Below are 23,252 nucleotides of genomic sequence, written 5' to 3' on the forward strand. Positions count from 1 at the left end.
CATACACTGCCCTGAGGCTATACTCCTCCCGTGGGGAGTTATGCTACACTCTGCTGCACCCACAACACCAGCCTCAGCGGTCTGCCCTGCAGCGGCGGTTCACTCTGACCGCAATCCACGGGTGGCGTAGTCGGACATTTAAACATCAAAGCCACATAAATAGTGCCGCCACTGGTTCGACCGCCCTGAGCCACGGAACCGGGTCGCCGCCACGGAGACTACAACCACCAGCATCCACCAAAAAGGGTCCGGCTCCGGATGTCCCAAGGCCCAGGGGGCGCGTCAGAACATTTTCATCACCTTTCATAATCACCAATGGGACAAGGCATGGATGTCCTCTGTCCCCTCTCTTATACATCCTAGTGACGGAGCACCTGCTCTCATCAATTCGCCATAACCCCAATATTAGGTGGATTGAGGTGGGAGGCACCGAGTACAAGTGCTCTCTATTTGCTGATGATGTCCTAGTATATATCACTCAATCACATATATCCATCCCTGCTGTTATGGCTGAAATAGATCACTTTGTTACATGGTCAAATTTTAAAATCAATACAGCGAAGTCTGAGGCCCTCGATGTCTCCCTCCCCAAATCCATACAGGATTCCATCCAGTCCAACTTTCCCTTTGCCTGGCCCTCACAGGGTATCAAATTCTTAGGAATTCCTATTCATAGAGACCTCTCCCGTCTATGTTATCTTAATTTTGGGCCCTTTATTGAACAACTCCATACAGACCACGGTTGGCAAGTTAGAACTGTAAGATTCACTACGTGAACCACTGGTGTTTTGTGGAAAAGCACATGTACACGGTGTTCCAAATTATTATGCAAAAAGTGTTTAGGAGTGATAAGGGAAGAATTTGTTTGTTTCTCAGTTAAACTCATTGATGGTGATGTGTGTCAGGGCTCTTTATATCACTGTAAGCAATTGCAGACACCTGTGCTAATTAGTTTGGCAGGTGTGTCCAATGAACGGAAAGACTACTTAAGAAGGCTGTCCCACATTATTAAGCAGCCTACATTTTCTGCCAAAATGGGAAAGAAAAAGGATGTGTCGACTGCTGAGAAGTAACAAATTGTGGAGTGTTTAGGTCAAGGCATGACTACAATCAACATTGTGCGATGATCAGGATGAAGTGTCTTGGCAATCAAGAAGTATGTAGCTGATTCACAGTACACACGTGTGCGTGCTGATAAGGGCAAATTGAGGACTATTTCCTACAGGCAATTACGTCAGGTTAAAAGAGCAGCGGCAAAAAAGCCATGTCATAGCAGCAGACAAGTTTTTGAAGCTGCTGGTGCCTCCAACGTCCCCCGAACAACAAGATGCAGCGTTCTTCAGAGGTTTGCAGCTGTGCGTACGCCATCCTGTCGACCTCCTCTATCCACTGCACACAAGCAGAAACGGCTCCAGTGGGCCAAACAATACATGAAGACTGACTTCAAAACTGTTTTGTTCATGGATGAGTGCCGTGCAACGCTCGATGGTCCAGATGGATGGAGTAGAGGATGGCTGGTTGATGGACACCCCACGCAAACACGGCTACAGCGCCAACAAGGAGGAGGTGGAGTAATGTTTTGGGCTGGAATCATGGGGAGAGAGATTGTCGGCCCCTTTAGGATCCCTGAAGGCGCTAAAGATGAACTCCATAATGTATGTGGAGTTTCTCAAACAGCACTTCCTGCCATGGTTCAAGAAGAAGAACCATGTATTCCACAGCAACATCATTTTCATGCATGATAATGCACCGTCTCATGCTGCACATAACACATCTGCATCTCTGGCTGATATGGGCATAAAAGGGGACAAACTTATTGTGTGACCCTCATGCTCCCCTGACCTCTACCCCATTCAGAACCTCTGGAGCATCATTAAAAGGAGTGTCTATGATGGCGGGAGGCAGTTCACATCTAAGCAACAGCTCTGAGAGGGTATTCTGTCCTCATGCAAAACAATTGAAGCAGAAACCATCCAAAACCTGACAAATTCAATGGATGAGAGAGTTCAGAAGCTCCTTTCGAACAAGGGGTCCTATGTGCAAATGTAACATAACCTAGAATAAAGTTTTGAGCTGAAAACTGTTTGATTTCAGTTTCTAATAACCTGCTAATGCTTATAATTTCAAAAATGAACATTTTTTTGGTCTTTCTTAAAATGAAAAGGTTGATCGAAGAGTGTGCGGGATCTAAGAGTGTGGCAACCCAGTAGTCAGGATTACTTCGAATTCTGACAATCTGAGGGTCATGTTGCAGGTAGTGCAGCAAGAAGGCACTTATGTGTCTTGTGCATCTCGGAGCCCCAAAATTATTTTCCAGGCTAGATGCAGCTAAAAATTATTATTAATTTTAAATCTGGTGGAGCTTAGTATAGATGGCCTAATAGAATCAGTACTGCACACTGCTACAAAGCCCAAATTATTTTCCAGCCAAGATACAGATAAACATGATTAGTAATTTTAAAGCTTAAAACGGTTGGTGAGGTGATTTTAACCAATCATCAAGCTTTTACTCTCCCCAGGATGACACAGGGGTAGAAAAGTCGTTTCGGATCCATGATTTGTTCATCTTTATGAACGTGAGTCTGTCTACATTATCAGTGGAGAGCCGCGTGCACTTATCTGTCAGCACACCACCAGCAGCGCTGAACACACGTTCAGACCGAACGCTGGCTGCGGGGCATGACAAGATCTCCAAGGCGTAAGTGGCGAGCTCCGGCCATTTATCCAGATTGGAAGCCCAAAAAGAGCAAGGGTCCAGTGACACAGTCATGGCTTCAATGTTTACTTGGAGATACTCCTGTACCATCGTCTCTAGGCGTTGACTATGTGTCAGACTTCTTGTCTCCTGTGGCCTTGCAAAGGATGAGCTAAAAAAGTGGTGAAATGATTCCGCAAAATTGATGTTACCAGCAGATACTGTGTTTCTGTTACGGTTTGAGTGCTGAACACTCGATGGTCCCACGGTTGGCAAGTTGGAACTGTGAGATTCACTAGGTGCGCCACTGGTGTTTTGTGGAAAAGCACATGTAAGATTCTGCAACAGTCTCTGCTGATACTCCTGCATGCGTGCATCCCTTTCTATGGCAGGAATAATTTCTGCAAATTTACTTTTGTACCGGGCATCTAACAGTGCGGCTACCCAGTAGTCAGGATTATTTCTAATTCTCCCAATTCGAGGGTCATGTTGCAGGTTGTGCAGCAAGAAGGCACTCATGTGTCTTGCGCATCCAGGAGCACCAAGTCCCTGTTGTGCTGGTGGCGAGTTAACAATCATGCTTCCTTCCTCTGTCCTCTCCCCCCAACCTCGCACAACAGAAATGTGATCAAGGTCTCCCTCATCTGATGAGTCTTCCATCAGTTCGTCCTCCATTTCTTCCTGGGCTCCTGCACCTTCCTCACTAGTTTGGCTGCTACCATGCACCCTGGTAAAACCATCTCCCCCACCCTCACATGCCTGCCGCCTTGGTGCTGCCGACCGTCTGGACCTTGCAGATGTTAGCCCTTCCGGATACAACTCCTCCTCATCTTCTTCCTCCACCTCCTCTTGTGCCACCACCTGACTCCGAATTCTGTTTAACATGTGCTCCAGCATGTAAATCACCGGAATAGTCATGCTCATAATGGCATCGTCAGCACTAAACATCTTCGTCGCCATTTCAAAACTGTGCAGAAGGGTGCATAGGTCCCTGATCTGAGACCACTCCTCCAGCGTGATTTGCCCCACCTCTGGATCCCGTTGGCCCAGGCTATACGTCAGAACGTATTGCACCAGGGCTTGTCGGTGCTGCCACAGTCGCTGCAACATGTGCAGAGTTGAATTCCACCGGGTAGGCACATCGCATTTTAGCCGGTGAAGTGGCAGGCTCAGCGACTTCTGTAGAGATGTAAGTCGCTGAGCTGCGGGATGCGAACGGCGGAAGTGAGCACACAGCGACCTTGCCCTCTGCAGGAGGCCATCTAGTCCGGGATAGTGGGCTAAAAATTGCTGGACAACCAGGTTCAACACATGAGCCATAGAAGGCACGTGTGTGACATTGCCCCGGCGAAGGGCCGCACCCAGGTTTGCAGCATTGTCGCACACGGCCTTCCCTGGTTTCAGGTCTAGTGGAGACAACCATTCATGAAATTGGTTATCCAGAGCTGACCACAACTCCTCAGCTGTGTGACTCACATTTCCCAGACATTTCAAAGTAAAAACCACCTGATGACGTTGAGCTCTACTGCCAGCATAGTAAGGAGGTGTGCAGGATCCCTTCTGCGCAGTTAGAAAGCTTGTGGCATGACCAGACAGGCTTTGGGTGCAGGTGGAGGACCGAGAGGAGGTTGAGGAGGCAGAAGCAGTGGAGGAACTTTGACATAAAGAGGATTGACGCACAACTCGTGGGGACGGCAAGACTTGGACAGCAGCCCCTTGTCCGGCTGTCACCATAGTTACCCAGTGCCCAGTCAGCGACATGTAACGCCCCTGTCCATGCCTACTCGTCCAAGTGTCTGTGGTGAAATGCACCCTGTCACACACAGAGTTTCTCAAAGAAGCGGTGATGTTGTGTGTGACATGCTGGTGGAGCGCAGGCACACCTTTCTTTGAGAAGTAGTGCCGACTGGGCATCTGGTACTGGGGCACTGCGACGGACATAAGGTCTCGAAAATCCTCTGTGTCCACCAGGCGGAAAGGCAGCATTTCTGTAGCCAAGAGCTTGCAGATGGTGAAATTCAACCTCTTAGCTTTCTCATGGCTAGGAAGAAATGGTCTTTTACTTGTCCACATCTGAGGGACTGAGGGCTGGCTGTTGTGCTTAGACGGGGTTGATAAGGGTGTCCCCGGCAATCTGCCGGTCTGTGAGGAAGATTCAGGCGGACATGTTAGGTTGCCTTGATCCAAAGGTGGTGCTATCGATGTCGGACAGCGCTCAACACCAGCTGGTGTTACCACCTCCAAAGAAAATCATGACCTGCCCATCACGCTGGCTGTTGCAGGTAAAGAGGTGGCAGGTCTGCGTCCCAAAACAAGTGTGACTGCTGTCCCCCCAGTCACAGAGGATGAAGAGGCCGCAGATGCACAAGATGGGGCAGACGGTGGTTGACCCGGCCGGCTAGGCCGCATTGTAGCACAGTGAGCTTCCCACTGCAACTTATGCTTCATGTCCATGTGCCGGTTCATGCATGAAGTACTCAAACTATGTATTTTTTGGCCTCTACTTAGCTTTTGCTGGCAAATGTTACAGATAACACGAGTTGGGTCATCTTTATCGATCTGAAACAATGCCCAGGCTATGCAAGGCTTAGCACCCATGCGACCTGAAGAGCCACCACGACTTGTGGTCAGAGGCAGAGTTGTGTTTGAGGATGCAGTTGTTGACGTGCTTCCAGTACTACGTCTCTGTCCAGGAAGGCGCAACCTGACCTCGTCGTCACTAGCATCCTCCTCCACCTCCTCTGCTGACCTCATCTCTTGGCTGACTGTGGGGTGACAGTAAGTGGGATCTCCAACCTCATCATCATCACCCTGTGTGTTATCACAACCGTCGTCCTCAGAGCCAACCTGTTCCTGCCCTGACAAAAAACTAAAGTTGTCGCTCCAATCAGGTATTTGAGTCTCATCATCGTCTTCCTCATTGTCTCCACCAACAGGAGTTACAGTTTGGGAATGAGGGTCTACATTATGGTCAGAACCTTCTGCGTCTGGTCCTGGATCCGACTCATAAAGATTCTGGGCATCAGTGCAGATCATTTCCTCATCTGGATTCACAGAAGCGCTGGAGCCGACCTCTGATTCCCAGGATATAGTATGAGTAAACAGCTCTGCAGACTCAACCATCTGTTCTACCTCATACTCAGATGGGCAGCTGGAGATTTGGGAGCTGTGAGGAAGCAAGTGCGATTGGGGTGACACCTCTGATGACTGGAGTATTTGTGATGTTGAAGTTGATGTGGAGGAGAGCCCACTTAAAGGAGCACTTGATATCCGTTGAAGCACCTGCTGTTTTTGTGCCTCATCTGGAATTTGTAGCGATTGGCATGGCCGTAAGAAAGGGATCTTATCACATTGTCCACTAAAAGTAGTAGACATTTTAGATTTGCTGGAAGATGGTCTTTCTTCTGCAGATGTTACTGTTGCTTTAACACCTACTCCACGGACACAACCTTTTTTCCCCTTCCCAACACGCCTATTCCCCTTTCCACCAGCAGCAGGCCTTTTTCCACTCATTTTGGTGGTTAACTAATTCACAACTCTGGAGTTGTTTGCACAAAAAAACAATGGATGGGAACCGAGCAGAGCTGAGTGACCAAACTGTGGCATTAGGCCAAAACTATTGTCTGGGTTAGATGCAGAAAAAAATTATATTCAGTTTGCAACCTGATGGAGGTCAGTATAGATGGACTAATAGAACAAGTCCCACACACAGCTAGAAGGCCAAATATTTTTTCAGAGCTAGATGCATAAAAAAATTATATTCAATTTGCAACCTGATGGAGGTCAGTATAGATGGACTAATAGAACAAGTCCCACACACTGCTAGAAGGCCAAATATTTTTTCAGAGCTAGATGCAGAAAAAAATTATATTCAATTTGCAACCTGATGGAGGTCAGTATAGATGGACTAATAGAACAAGTCCCACACACTGCTAGAAGGCCAAATATTTTTTCAGAGCTAGATGCAGAAAAAAATTATATTCAATTTGCAACCTGATGGAGGTCAGTATAGATGGACTAATAGAACAAGTCTCACACACTGCTAGAAGGCCAAATATTTTTTCAGAGCTAGATGCAGAAAAAAATAATATTCAGTTTGCAACCTGATGGAGGTCAGTATAGATGGACTAATAGAACAAGTCCCACACACTGCTAGAAGCCCAAATATTTTTTCAGAGCTAGATGCAGAAAAATATTATATTCAATTTGCAACCTGATGGAGGTCAGTATAGATGGACTAATAGAACAAGTCCCACACACAGCTAGAAGCCCAAATATTTTTTCAGAGGTAGATGCAGAAAAAAATTATATTCAGTTTGCAACCTGATGGAGGTCAGTATAGATGGACTAATAGAACAAGTCCCACACACTGCTAGAAGGCCAAATATTTTTTCAGAGCTAGATGCAGAAAAATATTATATTCAATTTGCAACCTGATGGAGGTCAGTATAGATGGACTAATAGAACAAGTCCCACACACAGCTAGAAGGCCAAATATTTTTTCAGAGCTAGATGCAGAAAATAATTATATTCAATTTGCAACCTTATGGAGGTCAGTATAGATGGACTAATAGAATGATGCTATGCCCAAAAGGTTTTACTTCACTAGGTGCAGTAAAAAAAATGGTATTCTATACACAGGTGGTGTAGCTTTCAGCACAGATAGGCTACTCCACTGACTAACACACTCTGCAATAGGCCAAAAAGGATTAGCTTTGCTAGATTTAGCCAAATGCTGTGAAAAAAACTTGCACAGCACTGGCACAGACCTGCCTGGCAAAAACTGATAGGAACTGATGTAACCTAGTCCTTAAAAGGACTGCAATTACAATTAGTCTTTACTCCCACAACCTATCTATTTAAGAGCACAGACCTGCCTGATAAAAGTCATAGGAAATGCTGTAACCTAGTCCTTAAAAGGACTGCAATCACAACTATTCCCTACTCCCAAGCTATCTGTAGATTTGTGCGAAAATTGGCTTGAAATTAACAAGGTATAGCGCACACAGCAACAGCGGTGCCGTCTAACACGCAGCTGCAGCAGTGAGAAAATGGTGGCGACGGGGAAAATGGCTGGGTCTTATAGCGCAAGGACATGTGACATACACTGCCAATGACACATGCCCTTGCTTGTGTGAAAAAAAAGCACTTCGCTCCGTGTGTGCGCTGCTGATAGGCTGACAGATTGCACCTCCCCACTGTAAATGCGGGAAAGAGAAAAAAAAAATGGAGATCTTCATTATTCCTGCAGAGATCCATCCCCTGCCCCTCCCCCCGCCCCGCTGTACACTCAAACTGCGTATTAACATTAATTTTCATCATTACTGAGGAAAAATCCAGTTATGATTTTGGTGCACGAACAGTTATCGAACATAACCTCGAACAGCCAAATTTTCTTCAAATATTTCGTGTTCACCGCCCAAAACAGCTCGAATTTGAGATTGGCGAACCGTTCGAGTCGAACAACGCTCATCTCTAACCAGGAATAGGCTGTCTGAAGACTGCTTGGGGTGTAAGGCGACCCCTTTGTCGGAGCCAAACTGTCAGATGAAGCTACCTGCCTATTTCATCTAAGCCTGCCTATTTCCACTAAACCTGCCTGCCAGAAATTAAAGCACACGTGGAGCCCAAGAGACCAAGCGTCCACACAACACCATCACAGCTCAATGATCAGAGCCCGCCGCCATGTTTGTGGGCGGGCTTTTTACAGATTAAGCCCTGCCCACCGTCGCACCATGGGTGACGTCACCCGCGACCAATCAGGCGGTGCCAGGTCACCGGATCAGCTGATTCCCAAACCACCAATCATGGTCCGCCATGTCATGGGCATGCTCAGTACAGAGAATCCTGAACTTAGGCTTTAGCAGCCCTGTCTCCCTCCACAACCTATCCTTCATGTTGCTAGGAACAAAGACCCAAGAGACAACTTGCACATCTCGTGGACCAGCTAGGCGTTGGGACTGATGATGATGCTGAGCAGCATCAGCCCTGGCTGGACTGGAATGGGAGACCACAGAAGGTTCTGGACCCATTTTGAATCCAGCAAACGCCCATCGCCTAACAGAGAACATTTTTTTTACTGAGGCCCTCCTCTATGTCTCTTTAAAGGGATATTAGGGTGTGTAGCGTCGGCATCTCTGCCTCCTGCCGTTCAGAGACGCCGTTCCCCTCCCGGTCCAGTGTCCTCCAGCTACCTTGCAGCTTCCTGGGCACTGTGCTTAGTTCGCACGCCATTCTAAAGAGTCCCTGGCCAATGGCCGGAGGACCACTCCTTTATAAAGCACCTCCTCCAAAATGGATGTGCCTGTGCAAGGTTTTTTGTTTGTGTGCTAACACTCTCCTCAGCCCTCAGGTTCCAGTACCTGCCAGTCAGTCTGTCAGCCATGCCCGCCTGCCTGTCTACCTGGATCACCTGTCAGGCCACCTGCCGTGACCGCCTGCCTGTCTACCGGGATCACCTGTCAGGTCACCTGCTGTGTCCACCTGCTTGTCTACCCGGATCACCTGTCAGGGCACCTGCCATGTCTGCCTGCTTGCCTACCTGGATCACCTGTCTGGCTACCAGCCAAACCCGCCTGCCTGCATAGCCGGATGACCCATCAAGCTACCTGCCGTGCTCATTCGCTGTACCAGTCAGCTTCAGCAATCTGACCCATGGGAGTCGCCTGCTCTCACACAAGGTCTGGCCCAGAGTGGCACTTGGTCCACCTGCCTGGTCCCTCCCTGGTTCATGGAGACGATAAAGCCACCGTATGGCCATGGGCCGGTCCAAGTTGGCACTTAGTTACACCCCTCTGGTCCCTCCTTGCATCTCAGCACAGAGGTTCCACCACCCAGATCCTTAACAGTGTGCAACCAAATTTTTGGCAACCCTTGCAGTTACTGCATACGCAATAACATTATAGGAGACCCACTCTTTTTTGAGACGATCCTTAACACAAGTTGTACATTTCAGTGAAAAGAAATTGCAGTTTTAATGTACTGTTGAAAAATTGTAAGATTCTTAAAGCACGTTCTACTTGTCAGCACAAACCATTGTCACATATTAAACACATTATTTTCTTTAGTGTCGAAACGTTGTATTAACTCAAATAAATTGAAGGCTTTACCTTAGAAGAAATTGCAGTTGCAATTGTCACCAGAGGACTTGTAGCCAATATGACCAAGCCAAGTTGCCAACCTTTGACTAGTCCAACTATTAGTCCTCCTAGGGCAGATATAACATTCTGCACAAGATGGCCGACTTTATCTCCTATTCCATCATTGATCTTGTTGACATCTCTACAAAAACGATTATTGCAGTAATTAATACATACACTAATGGAAATGTTTCCAGAAGACAAGTTAAGAACAACGGTGCTCTTACTCTGTAAGACGAGTGTTAAGTTCTCCAGATTTCATATCGTCAAACCAACTCATTTCTTGTGATAAAACTGAATGAAAAAACATCTTCCTCATCCTCCTTGTCTGTCTCGCTGCAGCTAGAACCCAAAATGAAACTTGGCCATAGCCACATAGCATTACAGCTGCTCCTATTGCCACGTAGTATAAGGCAAACCTGTGATACAGAGTAATATCATATTAGATATACTTATTACGTCACGACAAAGTGCGGCTAGAAGTCATACTACCCCAAAAACTTACTCTGTCATCTGTTCAGGAAGAGGTTTGAATTTATCACATTCAGCTGTGAAAAAGAGAAACTGCATTATATTATATTCTATTGAGTACAAGTTAAAAAATTATTTTTGCTGAGGGGATAAGTGATAAATGTTAGACTTGTTGGGGTTTACTTATTTAAGAAGCTATTTAACCCCTTTGCCCCTAAAAGAGGTTTGCACATTAATGACCAGGCCAATTTTTAAAATTCTGACCACTGTCAATATATGAGGTAATAACTCTGGATCGCTTCAACAGATCCCACTGATTATGAGAATGATTTTTCATGACATATCATACTTCATGACAGTGATAAAATTTATTTGATATGACTTGCATTACTTTGTTAAAAAAACGGAAATTTGCCGAAAATTTATAAAATGTAGCAATTTTCAAACTTTGAATTTTCATGCCCTTAAATTAGAGAGATATGTCACAAAACGTTAATAAATAACATGTCCCACTAGTCTACTTTACATCAGCACAATTTTGGAACCAAACTTTTTTTGTTAGGAAGTTATAAGGGTTAAAAGTTGACCAGCGATTTCTAATTTTTCCAACAAAATTTACAAAACCATTTTTTTAGGGACCACATCACATTTTAAGTGACTTTGAGGGGCCTTTATGACAGAAAATACCCAAAAATGACACCATTCTAAAAACTGCACCTCTCAAGGTGCTCAAAACCACATTCATGACGTTTATTAATGACTCGCCCCCTGGGCCTGTGTTGTGCGTGAACGTGTGTGCGGGGAATACCCAGAGCCGGATCGCTGGGGGTTGTAGTCTCCGTGGCGATGACCCGGTCCGTGCCCAGGGTGGTCAATTCAGTGGCAGTCTTATTCGTGAGATAATAGTCCGACTACGCCACCCGTGGATTGCGGTCAGTGGTGGCCGCCGCTGCAAGGCAGACCGCTGAGGCCGGTGTTATGTGTGCAGCTAAGAATGGGATGACTCCCCACGGGAGAAGTATAGCCTCAGTGCAGTTAGTGTGGATGATGGGAGTGATGGTGCACGAGCGTCCCAGCACTGGTAGTGCTGGTGCGGCGAAGAAGCACAGAGACGTGTGGTTGCAGTTTCCAATGCTTTACTCACAGTTCTTTACTGGTCCTATTCACCTCGGTACCGGCGGTGACTGCCCAAGCCATGCTGCGTCCACCAGGCAAGGGGCTCGACCAACTCCCAGGCAATTCCAGAGCGTGGCACAGGGCTCCCTTCTCTTCCCTTCTCTGGCCGTGCCCCACCAGTGACTCTACGTTTGTCCGGCTGCCTCGGGCCTTCTCTTGGTATGCTGATCTCTGCGTCCCTGACCCTATGTGGTGTGCGTTCCTGGTAGGTGTAGTGAGGGGTCGCACCGAGATATAGTCACGACCGCCGGTCTTTGGCTGAGGATTAGTCGCCTCCACCAATTTGGGATCCGGTACCCTGTTCTGCCAACCCGTCACCCGCAATCTCCTGGGCCTATGGGGTTCCTTCTTCTCTCGTGTCTCTGGGCCTCTCTTAATGTGCTGTTCCTTGTTTCCTTTCTCTTCTGTTCCTGTTCTCTCTGCTGTTTCTGGCCTCCACTCCAGGCCTGCCTCGTGGAGCTGGGCCCAGACTGAGCCACAGCTCCCTGTCAGCCCTCTCTGGCTGAACTCCTCTATGAACAGACTCCCCGGACTGAACACTGTTCTAAGATGGTGCCCACCTTATATACCTCCCTCTATGTGTGAGCCCAGGTGACTAGCAACCAATGGGCTCCTACCTTTGCCCAGAGACCCACCCCTATCTGCTCCTACACCACTGGGTTTTCCTCCCCCTCCCCACTCCAGCCAGGGACAGATGCTGTCGTGCCTGCACTTCTGTCTAGTGGGAGCACCATTGAGCTGTCCCTCGGAAATGGGGTGTGTGTGGTGCATGCTGCTTACTGAGTCCTGGTCCACACTCCATCCAAATTTTTAATTTTCATAAGAGTAAGAGGAGAAAATGGACCCCAAACACTGTTGTGCAATTTCTCCTGAGTAGGCCGATACCCCATATGTGGGGGAAAAAAACACGGCAGAGTTCAGAAGGGAACGAGCACTGTGTGACTTTTTGAACTCAAAATTGACTGGAATTGAGAGCGGACACCATGTCGTGTTTGGAGAGCAACTGATGTGCCTAAACAATGGAAACCCCCCATAGGTGACACCATTTTGGAAACTAGACCCCTCAAGAATTTTATCAAGGGGTAGAGTGAACATTTTGAAGCCAGAGGTACGACACAGAATTAGATAACATTAGGTCATTAAATTGAATAAGTTGTCATTAGTCTTGAGCGCAAATGCTCGCTACTTAAGTTTGCATCGGGTACTCGGGTATGCACCGAGTATCGCGGGTGCTCTAGTGAAATGCTCGAGTCCCAGCCCTGCAAATTTGTTAGGCATCCAACAAAAAAAGCATGCAAGGAGTGCCCTTGCATGGCAGGCAATCCCTGCGTGTTTTCTTTGGCTGTATAACAGCCGCCAAACATATGGGGCGGCGACTCAAACATGTCAGTTGAGCACTCGCTATACTCGGTGCATACCTGATGCAAACTCAAGTAGCGAGCACTTGCACTTAACACTAATCGCCATATCATCATATTTTTTTTTCTTTACTTTTAAAAAAATTCCAACCCCAACCCCATCCTAACACAACCCTTACCCCAGCCCTAACACTAACCCTAACACAACCCTAACCCAAAAACAACCCTAACCCTAACACAAATCTAACCCTAACCCTACCCCTAACCCTACTTCTAACCCTACCCCTACTAACTCTACCCCTAACCCTAACCCTACACTAGAGTTTATTTTTTATGCCGTTCCTCGTGCAGTATAAGTGTTTAGATGACTTTATTCTTCTCATCGGTGCGATTACAGCTATACCAGATTCATATCGGGTTTTTATGTTTGGCAGCTGTCACACACTAAAAGATGTTTTTTTTGCAAAGAGTAGTTTTTACAATAATTTTTCCATATTTAGACTGACAGAGTAATGTAAGGACAAGTTGATGTTTTTATTGGTTCCAATTTTGGGCATGTGACATTTTTTGATCGCTTTCTAGTCCAATCTTTGGATAGCACAATAAACAAAAACCAACAATTCAGGATTTTTTTTTTATGCCATTCTGCATGTGATAAAATTGACAAGGCAATGTTATTATTCGGGTCAGTACGTTTACAACGGTACCACATTTATATATATTTTTTTATGTTTTGACTAGTGTTGAGCGAGCACTAAAAAGCGGCACCCCCAGCAGTGCCCAAAACGATAGTGACAGTGCTCATATGACATGGGGACAGCATGGGGATCGCCTCAGGAAGCATTTCTGACCCCCAGGTCACTGCTGTCAACAACGTGGTCAGAGGTATTAAGCCACTTTTACGGGCTCACAATAAAACGTTCAAAAAACGAAACTGAAACTGCTTTCCTGTGAAATATGTTAAGGAACATCCTTTCCAGGGTAAAGACTTGTGTATAAGGTAAAATAAATAACCAGAAACAAAAATACTCCTCCACACCTTGGGTTATGTTCACAAGTAGCATTTTTTATGCGTTTTTGCACTTTTGTATTGCTTTCAACAGTGACAAATGCATTCACCGGGAAATGTCATTTTAACATTTTACAACCTTATCTGGGCATGTGCTGTGTGACACATGCATACAGTGCTGAAAAGACATGGGAATAGCATGGGGAAGACCCCTGGAAGCATCACTGACACCCAGGTCACTGCCTAAAAGTGTGCCCATCAGAAGTGATCCTTGCTGCATCAGAAGATGCAGACTTGCAACTATCCCCGTGCAAGTCCTTGTCCCAGGGCAGTGTTCAATTGTACCTCTCCCACTCCTTCCAATGCAAGCGCAAGTATGCAGCCTGCCACCCACCCACCCCCAGGCTGCATACTATACTGCTTGCTTGCTTGCACTTGAAATTGTGCCTTTTAGGCATGTGGAGGCGGAATCTGACCACCACATCATGGCTGCGTCGGCAGCCTGGTATCCATACTCGGTCCCCAGCCGCCCCGCGGCTGGGTGCCCTCACATGGTCCCAGCCGGGTGTCCATAAACGGTCCCCAGCCGCCCTTATTTGTCCCTGTGCACCTTATACACAAGCGCGCATACCAAAACATTACCTGTGCCCTCCCCAGTGCATTTAGTGGGAAGGACAGCCTAACCACAAACATGTGGACAAGTGAATGTGGCCAGGGATGGTCCATCTCACTGACGCCTTCACACTGGGTTAATATTGTGGAAGCCGGGACACATTTGGACACTGAGATGCAACACGACCTCCAGACAGAGAGGATTGCGGGTCCTGGGTCAATCAGGCTTCAACACAAAGTTTAGAAGGTAGACAGCAGCAGTGGTCGGCCTCCTACACAACGAGTAAATTATTCATGATCATGAGGCCATCCATCTCCTTAGCTTTCTGTTCCTTGGAATGCAAGCGCATGTATGTAGTAGCGGCTAGGCCTGAGGTGGTCAGCGTTTTGGCGCATATCCTACCTCCTCTGAGGATTGCTGGATGTTTTCCTGCTACTATCCCAGTTCTATGACTCCCGTTAAAACAAAGCTTCAGGTGATGAATGATGGATGAGGTGGTGGCAAAGGAGAAAGAGCAGGAGGAACAGGGACCATTCACATCAATATCAGGCCAGTTAACCACACATGTCTTTTAGGATATGTTTCGGTACCAAAAGGAGCAGTTCTGCTACACAGTTATAGGGCATACAGTGAGTGCAATGCCTACCAAAAATTTCAAGGCACTCCAATGCCCCTTGGAAGTGACATGGAGGTCAGAGGGCCTTAACTAAACCGTTTTTTCCATTTATAGCAACTGGGTCTCCTGTACACTGTTGGCCTAAGCAGTGAATGGAAGGCTTTCCAAAAATTATGAGGAACTGCAATGCCCCTTGAAACAGACGTGGATTACAGCATACTAAAAACCTTCTACCTATTATTGGGGAGTGGGTCTCCCTTAGTGTTCGCCTATGCATTGAAAAGCAAAAGCTGACTAAAATTAGGAGGAAATACAATGCCCGTTGGAAGAGTCGTGGAGGTTAGAGGAAATTAAAAACAACATTTCAATGCCCCTTGGAAGAGCCGTGGAGTTCAGAGTGGTTTAACAAGACGGTTTTAATGCCCCTTGGAATAGAAGTGGAGTTCAGAGTGGTTTAACAAGATGGTTTTACTGCCCATTGGAAGAGAAGTGGAGGTCACAGTACCTTAACAAGATGGTTTTAATGCCCCCTGGAAGAGACGTGGAGTTCAGAGTGGTTTAACAAGACGGTTTTAATGCCCCATGGAAGAGATGTGGAGGTCCCAGTGGAATAAAAAGACAATATCAATGCCCCTTGGAAGAGTGGTGGAGGTCGCAGTGGAATAAAAAGACAATATCAATGCCCCTTAGAAGAGTGGTGGAGGTTACAGTGGAATAAAAGCACAATATCAATGCCCCTTGGAAGAGTGGTGGAGGTCGCAGTGGAATAAAAAGACAATATCAATGACCCTTGGAAGAGACGTGGAGGTCACAGTAGTTTAACAAGACGATTTTAATGCCCCTTACAAGAGCCATGCAGTACAGCATATTAAAAACATTATTCCCATTAATGGGGAGTGGGTCTCCCATAGTCTTTGCCTATGCCTTCCAAACAAAAGCTGCCAAAAATTAGGACGGAGGAACTTGCAATGCTCCATACAAGAGCCATGCACTACAGCATATTAAAAACATTTTTCCCATTACTGGGGAGTGGGTCTCCCATAGTCTTTGCCTATGCCTTCCAAGCAAAAGCTGCCAAAAATTAGGACGGAGGAACTTGCAATGCTGGCAACATGGACCATGATCACCCTGGTGGTATAGTGGTGGTGGAGGCTGAGGATAAAGAGAAGAGCAAAAAACAGCCGAAATGAGGAAGTGTATACTCATGCGTGGGTGTGAAGCGGTGCATGGGAATACACCTCCTGAAATAACACAGTGGATTTGACTTTATGTTACTCTGCTGTCATTTGGTGATGATGAGAAGTCTGGCCCAATCCAGCCCTTGTTCATTTTGATAAGGGTCAGCTTGTCAGCATTGTCAGTTTACAGGCGAGTGCACTTATCAGTTATAATTCCCCCAGCGGCACTAAAAACACTCTCCGATAACACGCTAGCGGCAGGGCAGGCCAGGACTTCCAAGGCGTACAGAGCGAGTTCATTCCAAATGTCCAGCTTGGATACCCAATAATTAAAAGGCACAGAGGAATCACGGAGGACGCTGGCACGGTCTGCCAGGTACTCCCTCACCATCTTTTGAAACTTTCCACTCCTTGTGAGAGTACCCCGCACCTCAGGGCCTGTAAGCTGGGCGGGTCTCAGAAAACTGTCCCAGAACGTTGACAGTGTTCCCCTGCCTCTGCTGGATTTGAGTTGCGCCTCTCTCGCCTGTACACCTTGGTTGGGTAACGAACTGTGACTTCTGCCACTAGCGTGTTCAGATGAGAATTTTTTTAACAGTTCTGCAGCAAGAGCCTTCTGGTACTGCCCCATTTTTGTAGACCTCTCCACCTCAGGAATAAGAGAGTGAAAGCTCTCCTTGTAGCGGGGGTCTAAAAGTGTCACCAACCAGTAATGACTGTCACCCAACATTTTGACAATGCGAGGGTCACGGTTAAGGTAGCATAACATAAAGTCAGCCATGCGTGCCAGACTGGTAACGGGCAAGACTTCTGTGTCCTCACCAAGATGACGACTGACCATGCTCTCCTCCTCCTCCTCCCCCCTGTCCTCAGGCCACCCACGCTGAACCAATGGTATAACAGTTGTACAAGTACTACCATCTACAGCGCATGTTATTCCTCCTCCTCTTCCTCCGCTTCCTCCTCCTCCTCTCCCTCATTGTCCCCCAATGCACATTGGGATGAGATGAGGCTGGGCTGTGTGTGATCGCCCGCTATGGCTTCTTGTTCAATCTCATCATACTCTGGCTGCAATGCCTCCTTTTTAATTCTCTGCAGAGAGCATTGCAAAAGACAGACAAGTGGGATGCTGACGCTAATGACGGCGTCATCGCCACTCACCATCTTGGTGGACTCCTCAAAGTTTGTCAGGATGGTACATATGTCAGACATCCAGGTCCACTCCGGAGGTCTTATGTGTGGAGTCTGACCAGAATATCAACGGCCTTGTTGCAGCTGGTACTCCACAACTGCTCTCTTCTGCTCACAAATCCTTTGCAACATGTGGAGGGTAGAGTTCCAATGTGTGGGGACATCACACACCAGTCGGTGTGCCGGAAGCTGCAAACGCTGCTGCAACACAGCAAGGGCAGTGGAAGCTGCAGTCGACTTTCGAAAATTAGCTGACAGGTGGCGTACTTTGACGAGGAGATCTGGCAACTCTGGATACGATTTAAGAAACCGCTGAACCACGAGGTTAAGCACATGAGCCAGGCATGGTATGTGTGTGATCTCGCCTCGCCTCAGAGCCGCCACCAGGTTACGGCCATTGTCACACACGACCATGCCTGGATGTAGGTTCAGTGGTCTCAGCCACAGATCAGCCTGCTCTTTCACAGCTGTCCACAACTCACAAGCAGTGTGAGGTTTATCACCTAAGCTTATGAGTTTCAGCACAGCCTGTTGCCACTTGGCTGAGGCAGTACTGCAGTGCTTCCAGCTTGTAACTGATGTGGTGATATCTGAGATGAAGACTGAACATGAGGAGGAGGAGGATGATGCGCAGGAGCTGTACACTGTGGGGGCAACTCTGACTGACATTGTGCCCGCAATCCTCGGTGTGGGGAGGATGTGTTCCGTCCCAGGGTCCGACTGGGTCCCGGCTTCCACTATGTTTACCCAGTGTGCCGTCAGGGAGTGGTACCGCCCCTGGCCACAAGCACTTGTCTACGAGTCCGTTGCCAGGTGGACTCTTTCAGTAACTGCGTTGTTGAGGGCGCGGCAGATGTTTTGGGACACGTGCTTGTGTAGTGCGGGGATGGCACACCAGGCAAAATAGTGTCGGCTGGGGACCGAGTACCGAGGGACGGCCACCGCCATAAGGTTGCGGAAGGATTCCGTCTTCACCAGCCTAAAAGGCAGCATTTCCAACACAAGCAGTCGTGAAATGCGTGAATTTAAGACTGTGGCCTGTAGGGCGTTGGCTACGAATTTGCGCTTTCATTCAAGGTTCTGGCATATGAACAATTGAACGCTGCGGTAGCATGTGGATGTTGATGCTGTTTCTTGAGAAACTGCCATAACAAGTGAAGACTGAGAGGAGGGGGCATCTCTGCATGCAGTATTGACAGGGGATTGCCTTGCACGCACAACAGGGGGTTCTCTTACACGCACAACAGCGGAAGAAGCAGTGGTGACACCCGCTGACACTGGTCATGGACCCTGGGATTCGCCCCACAAAGTCGGGTGCTTTGCTGACATGTGCTTGATCATGCTGGTGGTGGTCAGGCTGGTAGTTTTGCCACCCCTGCTGATGCTGGCCTGGCAGGTGGTACAAATGGCCTTTTTGGGGTTATCAGCAGAGTCTTTAAAAAAATTCCAGACTCTGGAAGACCTAACAGTTGTACTGGCAACGTCCCTCGTGTTGGTGTTACGGGGAGCGGTTGCCCGCCTTCTCTCTGCGGCCACCACACTACTTCATCCTGCCTGTTGGGGTACTCTGCCTCCCTCCCCCTGTGTGCTGCTGGCCTCGCTCTGCGTGTCCTCCTGCCACGTTGGGTCAGTTACTAGATCATCCACCACCTCCTCCTCTTCCACTTCCGCACCACGGTCCTCCTCCTCACTTCGTGGCAATTGTGTCTCGTCATCATCCACCTATTGTCACAAATTGCCTGCGTCGCCTTCCTGTGGCCGTGGCTGTTCAAATATTTGGCCATCGCTACATGGGATCTCCTATTCCACCACTTCAAGCGAAGCAGGCGAGGGGCCCAAATATGGTAATGGACCAGTGAACAGCTCTTCAGAGTGTCCAACTGTGGGATCAGTTGCTGTCTGACGACACTCGGCATGGTGGGAGGAAAGAGCATTAGGGTGAGGAGGAGTTTGCAGTCGAGACTCATGGCTACTAACACTTGACCGTGTGGAAGATAGACCTGAGGTGGTGGTGCCCATGTGACTGGAAGTATTATCTGCTATCCAATTAATAACCTTTTCACACTCATCAGTTCGCAATAGTGGTGCTGTTGTGTGCTTCCCTAGTAATTTGGTCAAGAACTGGGAGCGAGAAGATGTGACTGTTGGTTGCGGCACATTTTCACCTTGGCCACGGCCCCGTCCTCTACATGCACCATCACCAGAACGTCAAGTTCCACGTCCCTTGCCACGCGCCTTGCCCATTGTAAATGAAGTAAAATTGCTTACTCTCCCACTATCAATGGCAAAAGGGTAATAAAAAGGAGATTTGAACCGTGGAAGAGGAAAACCACAGTTCTAGTTATCTGGCCTACACCAGAATCTTTTAAACAGATATATTTGTGTCTGAACCGTCAGCGAGACACTGAAACTGTTTTTTTTTATGCAGAAAGGTGGATGACACCCTGATTTGAACCGTGGAAGAGGAAAACCACAGTTCTAGTTCTCTGGCCTGCACCAGAATCTTTTAAACAGATATATTTGTGTCTGAACAGTCAGCGAAACACTCAAAATGTTTTTTTTTATGGAAAAAAGGCAAAAAAGTGGATAATACAGAGATTTGAACCGTGGAACTGCAAAACCACAGTTCTAGTTATCTGGCCTACACCAGAATCTTTTAAACAGATATATTTGTGTCTAAACACTCACAGACACACTCAATTTTTTTTTTTTTGGCGGGGGGAAATACCAAAAGTTTAATAAGACGGGTATTTGTGCAGTCTGACTGAGGAAAAAAAAAAGAGGATTTAGATGAAAAAAAAAGGACTTTTTCCTGGCCCCTGAGACCTGGGGCTCAGTCTAGCAATTTGAAAAGCAGCACACAGGACTGTAATGCAGTGTTTGTTGGTATAACCACTGCGTCTCCTATACAGCCTGCCTGCTTACCTGATATCTGGGATGGATATTAGTCCTGAGACGGACTGTTTGTTTGATTTTGCAGGCTTTAGAGACCCTACACTACCTATTTTGCAGTATAAATCTCTCCCTACATCAGCAGCACTCTCCCTACACTGTCTGATCCGGAGCGACTGTGTCCAAGATGGCGGCGCCCAGTTTTAAATACTCGAGGTGACGCTGTGCAGCCAGCCAATCACTGTAATGCCCACAACCAACATGGCTGCGGCATTACAGTGACTGTCTGGCAATCCCTGCATGTTCATTGGCTCTGTAAAGAGCGCCAAACATGCAGGGCGGAGACCCGAGCTCCCGCCCAAATAACCCGAAAATGATTGGTGCTCGCCAAACATCCCGAGTAGTGAGATGCTCAGGCGAGTACCGAGCAGTGTTGAGCATGCTCGCTCAACACTAGTTTTGACGCTTTTATACAATAAAAACTATTTTGTAGAAAAAATATTTTTTTTGCATCGCTTTAGTCTGAGAGCTATAACTTTTTTATTTTTTGGTTGATTGAGTTGTATGGCAGCTTGCTTTTGCGGGACAATATAACGTTATGTTTTCAGTGGTACCATTTTTATTTACATTCGTCTTTTTGATTGCGTTTTATTCCATTTCTTGTTTGGCAGTATGATGATAAAGCATTGTTTTTTGCTTTATTTCTTATTTATTTTTTTTACCGTGTTCACTAAAGGGGTTAACTAGTGGGACAGTTTTATAGGTCAGGTCGTTTCCTCCACTGCGAAAATTCATAATATTTATTTATGGATACAGTGTATATATATATATATATATATATATATATATATATATATATATATATATATATATATATATATATATATATATATATATATTGGATTATTTTTACTTATTTTTTTCTTTTTTTACTATTTTTTTCACTTTCTTTCACTTTCTGACACTTTTACACAATGTCCCACTATGGCACTTCCATTTTTTGTATCGCTTGCATAGCATCACAGTAGGTAGAAACCCTGTGTAATGCAGGCTGTCAGCCCTGCAGGCACAAGTTATATAGATTGTGTACTGCGCATGATCTATCTAACTTCCTGATGCCTGGTGACCCAGATGTCGTCATGATGACATGGGGTCACCGTGGTAATGATTGGACCCCGCACTGCGTGCGCGGAATCTTTGATCTAAGGTGAAAGGTGTGCTCTTACCTCTGCCTGCTCCCACAATGCCACACATTGTACCAGGCGTCAGCTGTTAGAATCAGCTGTCTCCCGGTGGCGATCACGCCCTCACAGCCTCTGTGTGGGCATGTTTGCTAATGGTGGTGTAAGGGGGAAGACCGGGGTGTAAGTGCTTTCAGAGTGAGGGATCTGGAACTGCCGAGGCCGTGCCTCTGGTTGCAGGGGGAAGACAGACTGAGAGCTGGGAAGTCAGGTGACTGAGAGCTGGGAGGTCAGGTGACCAAGACACTGGTGACGTGGGCAGAGAGAGAAAGAGACGAGGACGTGTGCGCGGGAAAGCGGAGCTGGGTCCTGCTGAGCAGAGCAGTGTGAGAGGGTCCAGGCTCCTGGCTCCAGGACTGGGAGCAAGAGCCGAGTGCAGTGGACTGGAGGAGTCAAGCCGACTAGAGAAGAGACGCAGGGTCGGTGGAGCTGGGCACGTGAGGTGCCGTGTTATGGACTAGGGGCTCAGCGGGTAAAACCGGAGACCGCCCGCTGCCGCCAGAAGACGGAACATTGTTTGGGCGAGGAAGCCTGAAAAATCTACACCGGCATCAGCTGGCAACTGCCTTGTGAGGAGCAAGAGTCAGCTAAGTGAAAAAACTGATTATAACCAGTTCGACTCTGCTACATCCAGTTAAACTGTGAACTGTTAGTGATAGACTTTAACTGCTTTTCCCTTGTTTTTCCCCCATATTTTCCCGTGTTACTCCCTGTGTGGAGATTGACCCTGTTATCATAAACCTCCCCTGTTTATTAACCCCGTATTGGCTGCTCTGTGTTTCTGTGTCACTGCATCTAAAGTACCTGTGTTACATTTGGCGTAGTCGGCAGGATGCAGTCATTAGACACAGACACTGCAGAGCAGTCCATGCTGGGAGCTCCTAAATCTAGCTCGCCACTGGGGGCCATGCTTAGCAATCTCCCAAAGTTCACCGGGGACAATATGATGCTGTGGGACTGGATTGAGAGAGTTAGTAGTATGTTACGTATGCATCCGATGACCCCAGCTATGCAAGCCGAAATAGCCTTACTGGCCCTGGACGGCGAGGCCCGACAATCCGTGGTGTACCGCCCTCCCCATGACCGGGATACTGTAGAAAAAGTGGTGCGGATACTGGAGGAGATGCATGGGGATCCCACCAATATAGGAGAGCTGAGGATATGGCTGTTTCACCAAGTGCAGCAGGAGGGGGAGACTGTGAAGCAGTATGTTTATGCCTTACAGAGGGTGCATGCCTATATCACTAGAAAAGACGACATGGGGAATTTGGGAATGGACCCTCCTGACGTGATCTTAAGGGACCAGTTTGTGGCAGGCCTCAGGGATGTACAGCTGAAGCAGGCCTTGCGGGAGCGTCTGCGCGCCAACCCACGTATGACTTTTCTAGAAGTGGGGGCAGAGGCACGTGTGAGAGAGCAGGAGATGGGGGTGACGACCCTGGAAGGGATGGTCTGGAGTAATGAGGTACCCACCCCGCCTGCAGCTGAACTGGAATGGGCTCGAGAGATGCGGAAGGAGATACAGGAGATGCGAGATGAATGGTCCAGTCTCAAGAAGACCCCTACCCCGACACCAGAGATACCCTGATCGATTGCCCCAGATATGGAAAGAATTGAATTCAGGACCCCCCCTGCAGGAGAGTTCCGTAGAGAAGTGAGGCAGCCCTACACAG

At 47.5% G+C, this 23,252-nt stretch overlaps 1 protein-coding gene across 3 annotated transcripts in view; it reads right to left on the bottom strand.

Annotated features, from left to right (window-relative positions):
• Nucleotides 1-23,252, bottom strand: part of LOC141265120 (ATP-binding cassette sub-family B member 5-like) — a 1,140,380-nt gene that overhangs the window by 496,591 nt on the left and 620,537 nt on the right. For 2 of the 3 annotated variants that reach the window (XM_073677793.1, XM_073677790.1), the window contains exons 5-7: nt 10,340-10,382; nt 10,062-10,253; nt 9,805-9,976 (exon numbers count right to left, since the gene is read on the bottom strand). The exons of the other annotated variant lie outside the window; for it this stretch is intronic. In XM_073677793.1, the coding sequence (XP_073533894.1) occupies nt 9,805-9,976; nt 10,062-10,253; nt 10,340-10,382 (407 nt within the window). The remainder of the gene's footprint in view (nt 1-9,804; nt 9,977-10,061; nt 10,254-10,339; nt 10,383-23,252) is intronic. 3 annotated transcript variants of the gene reach the window in all.

The sequence above is a fragment of the Phyllobates terribilis genome, unplaced genomic scaffold (assembly GCF_046119375.1).
Source record: "Phyllobates terribilis strain yellow unplaced genomic scaffold, ASM4611937v1 Scaffold_4__5_contigs__length_816908805, whole genome shotgun sequence".
NCBI lineage: Eukaryota > Metazoa > Chordata > Amphibia > Anura > Dendrobatidae > Phyllobates > Phyllobates terribilis.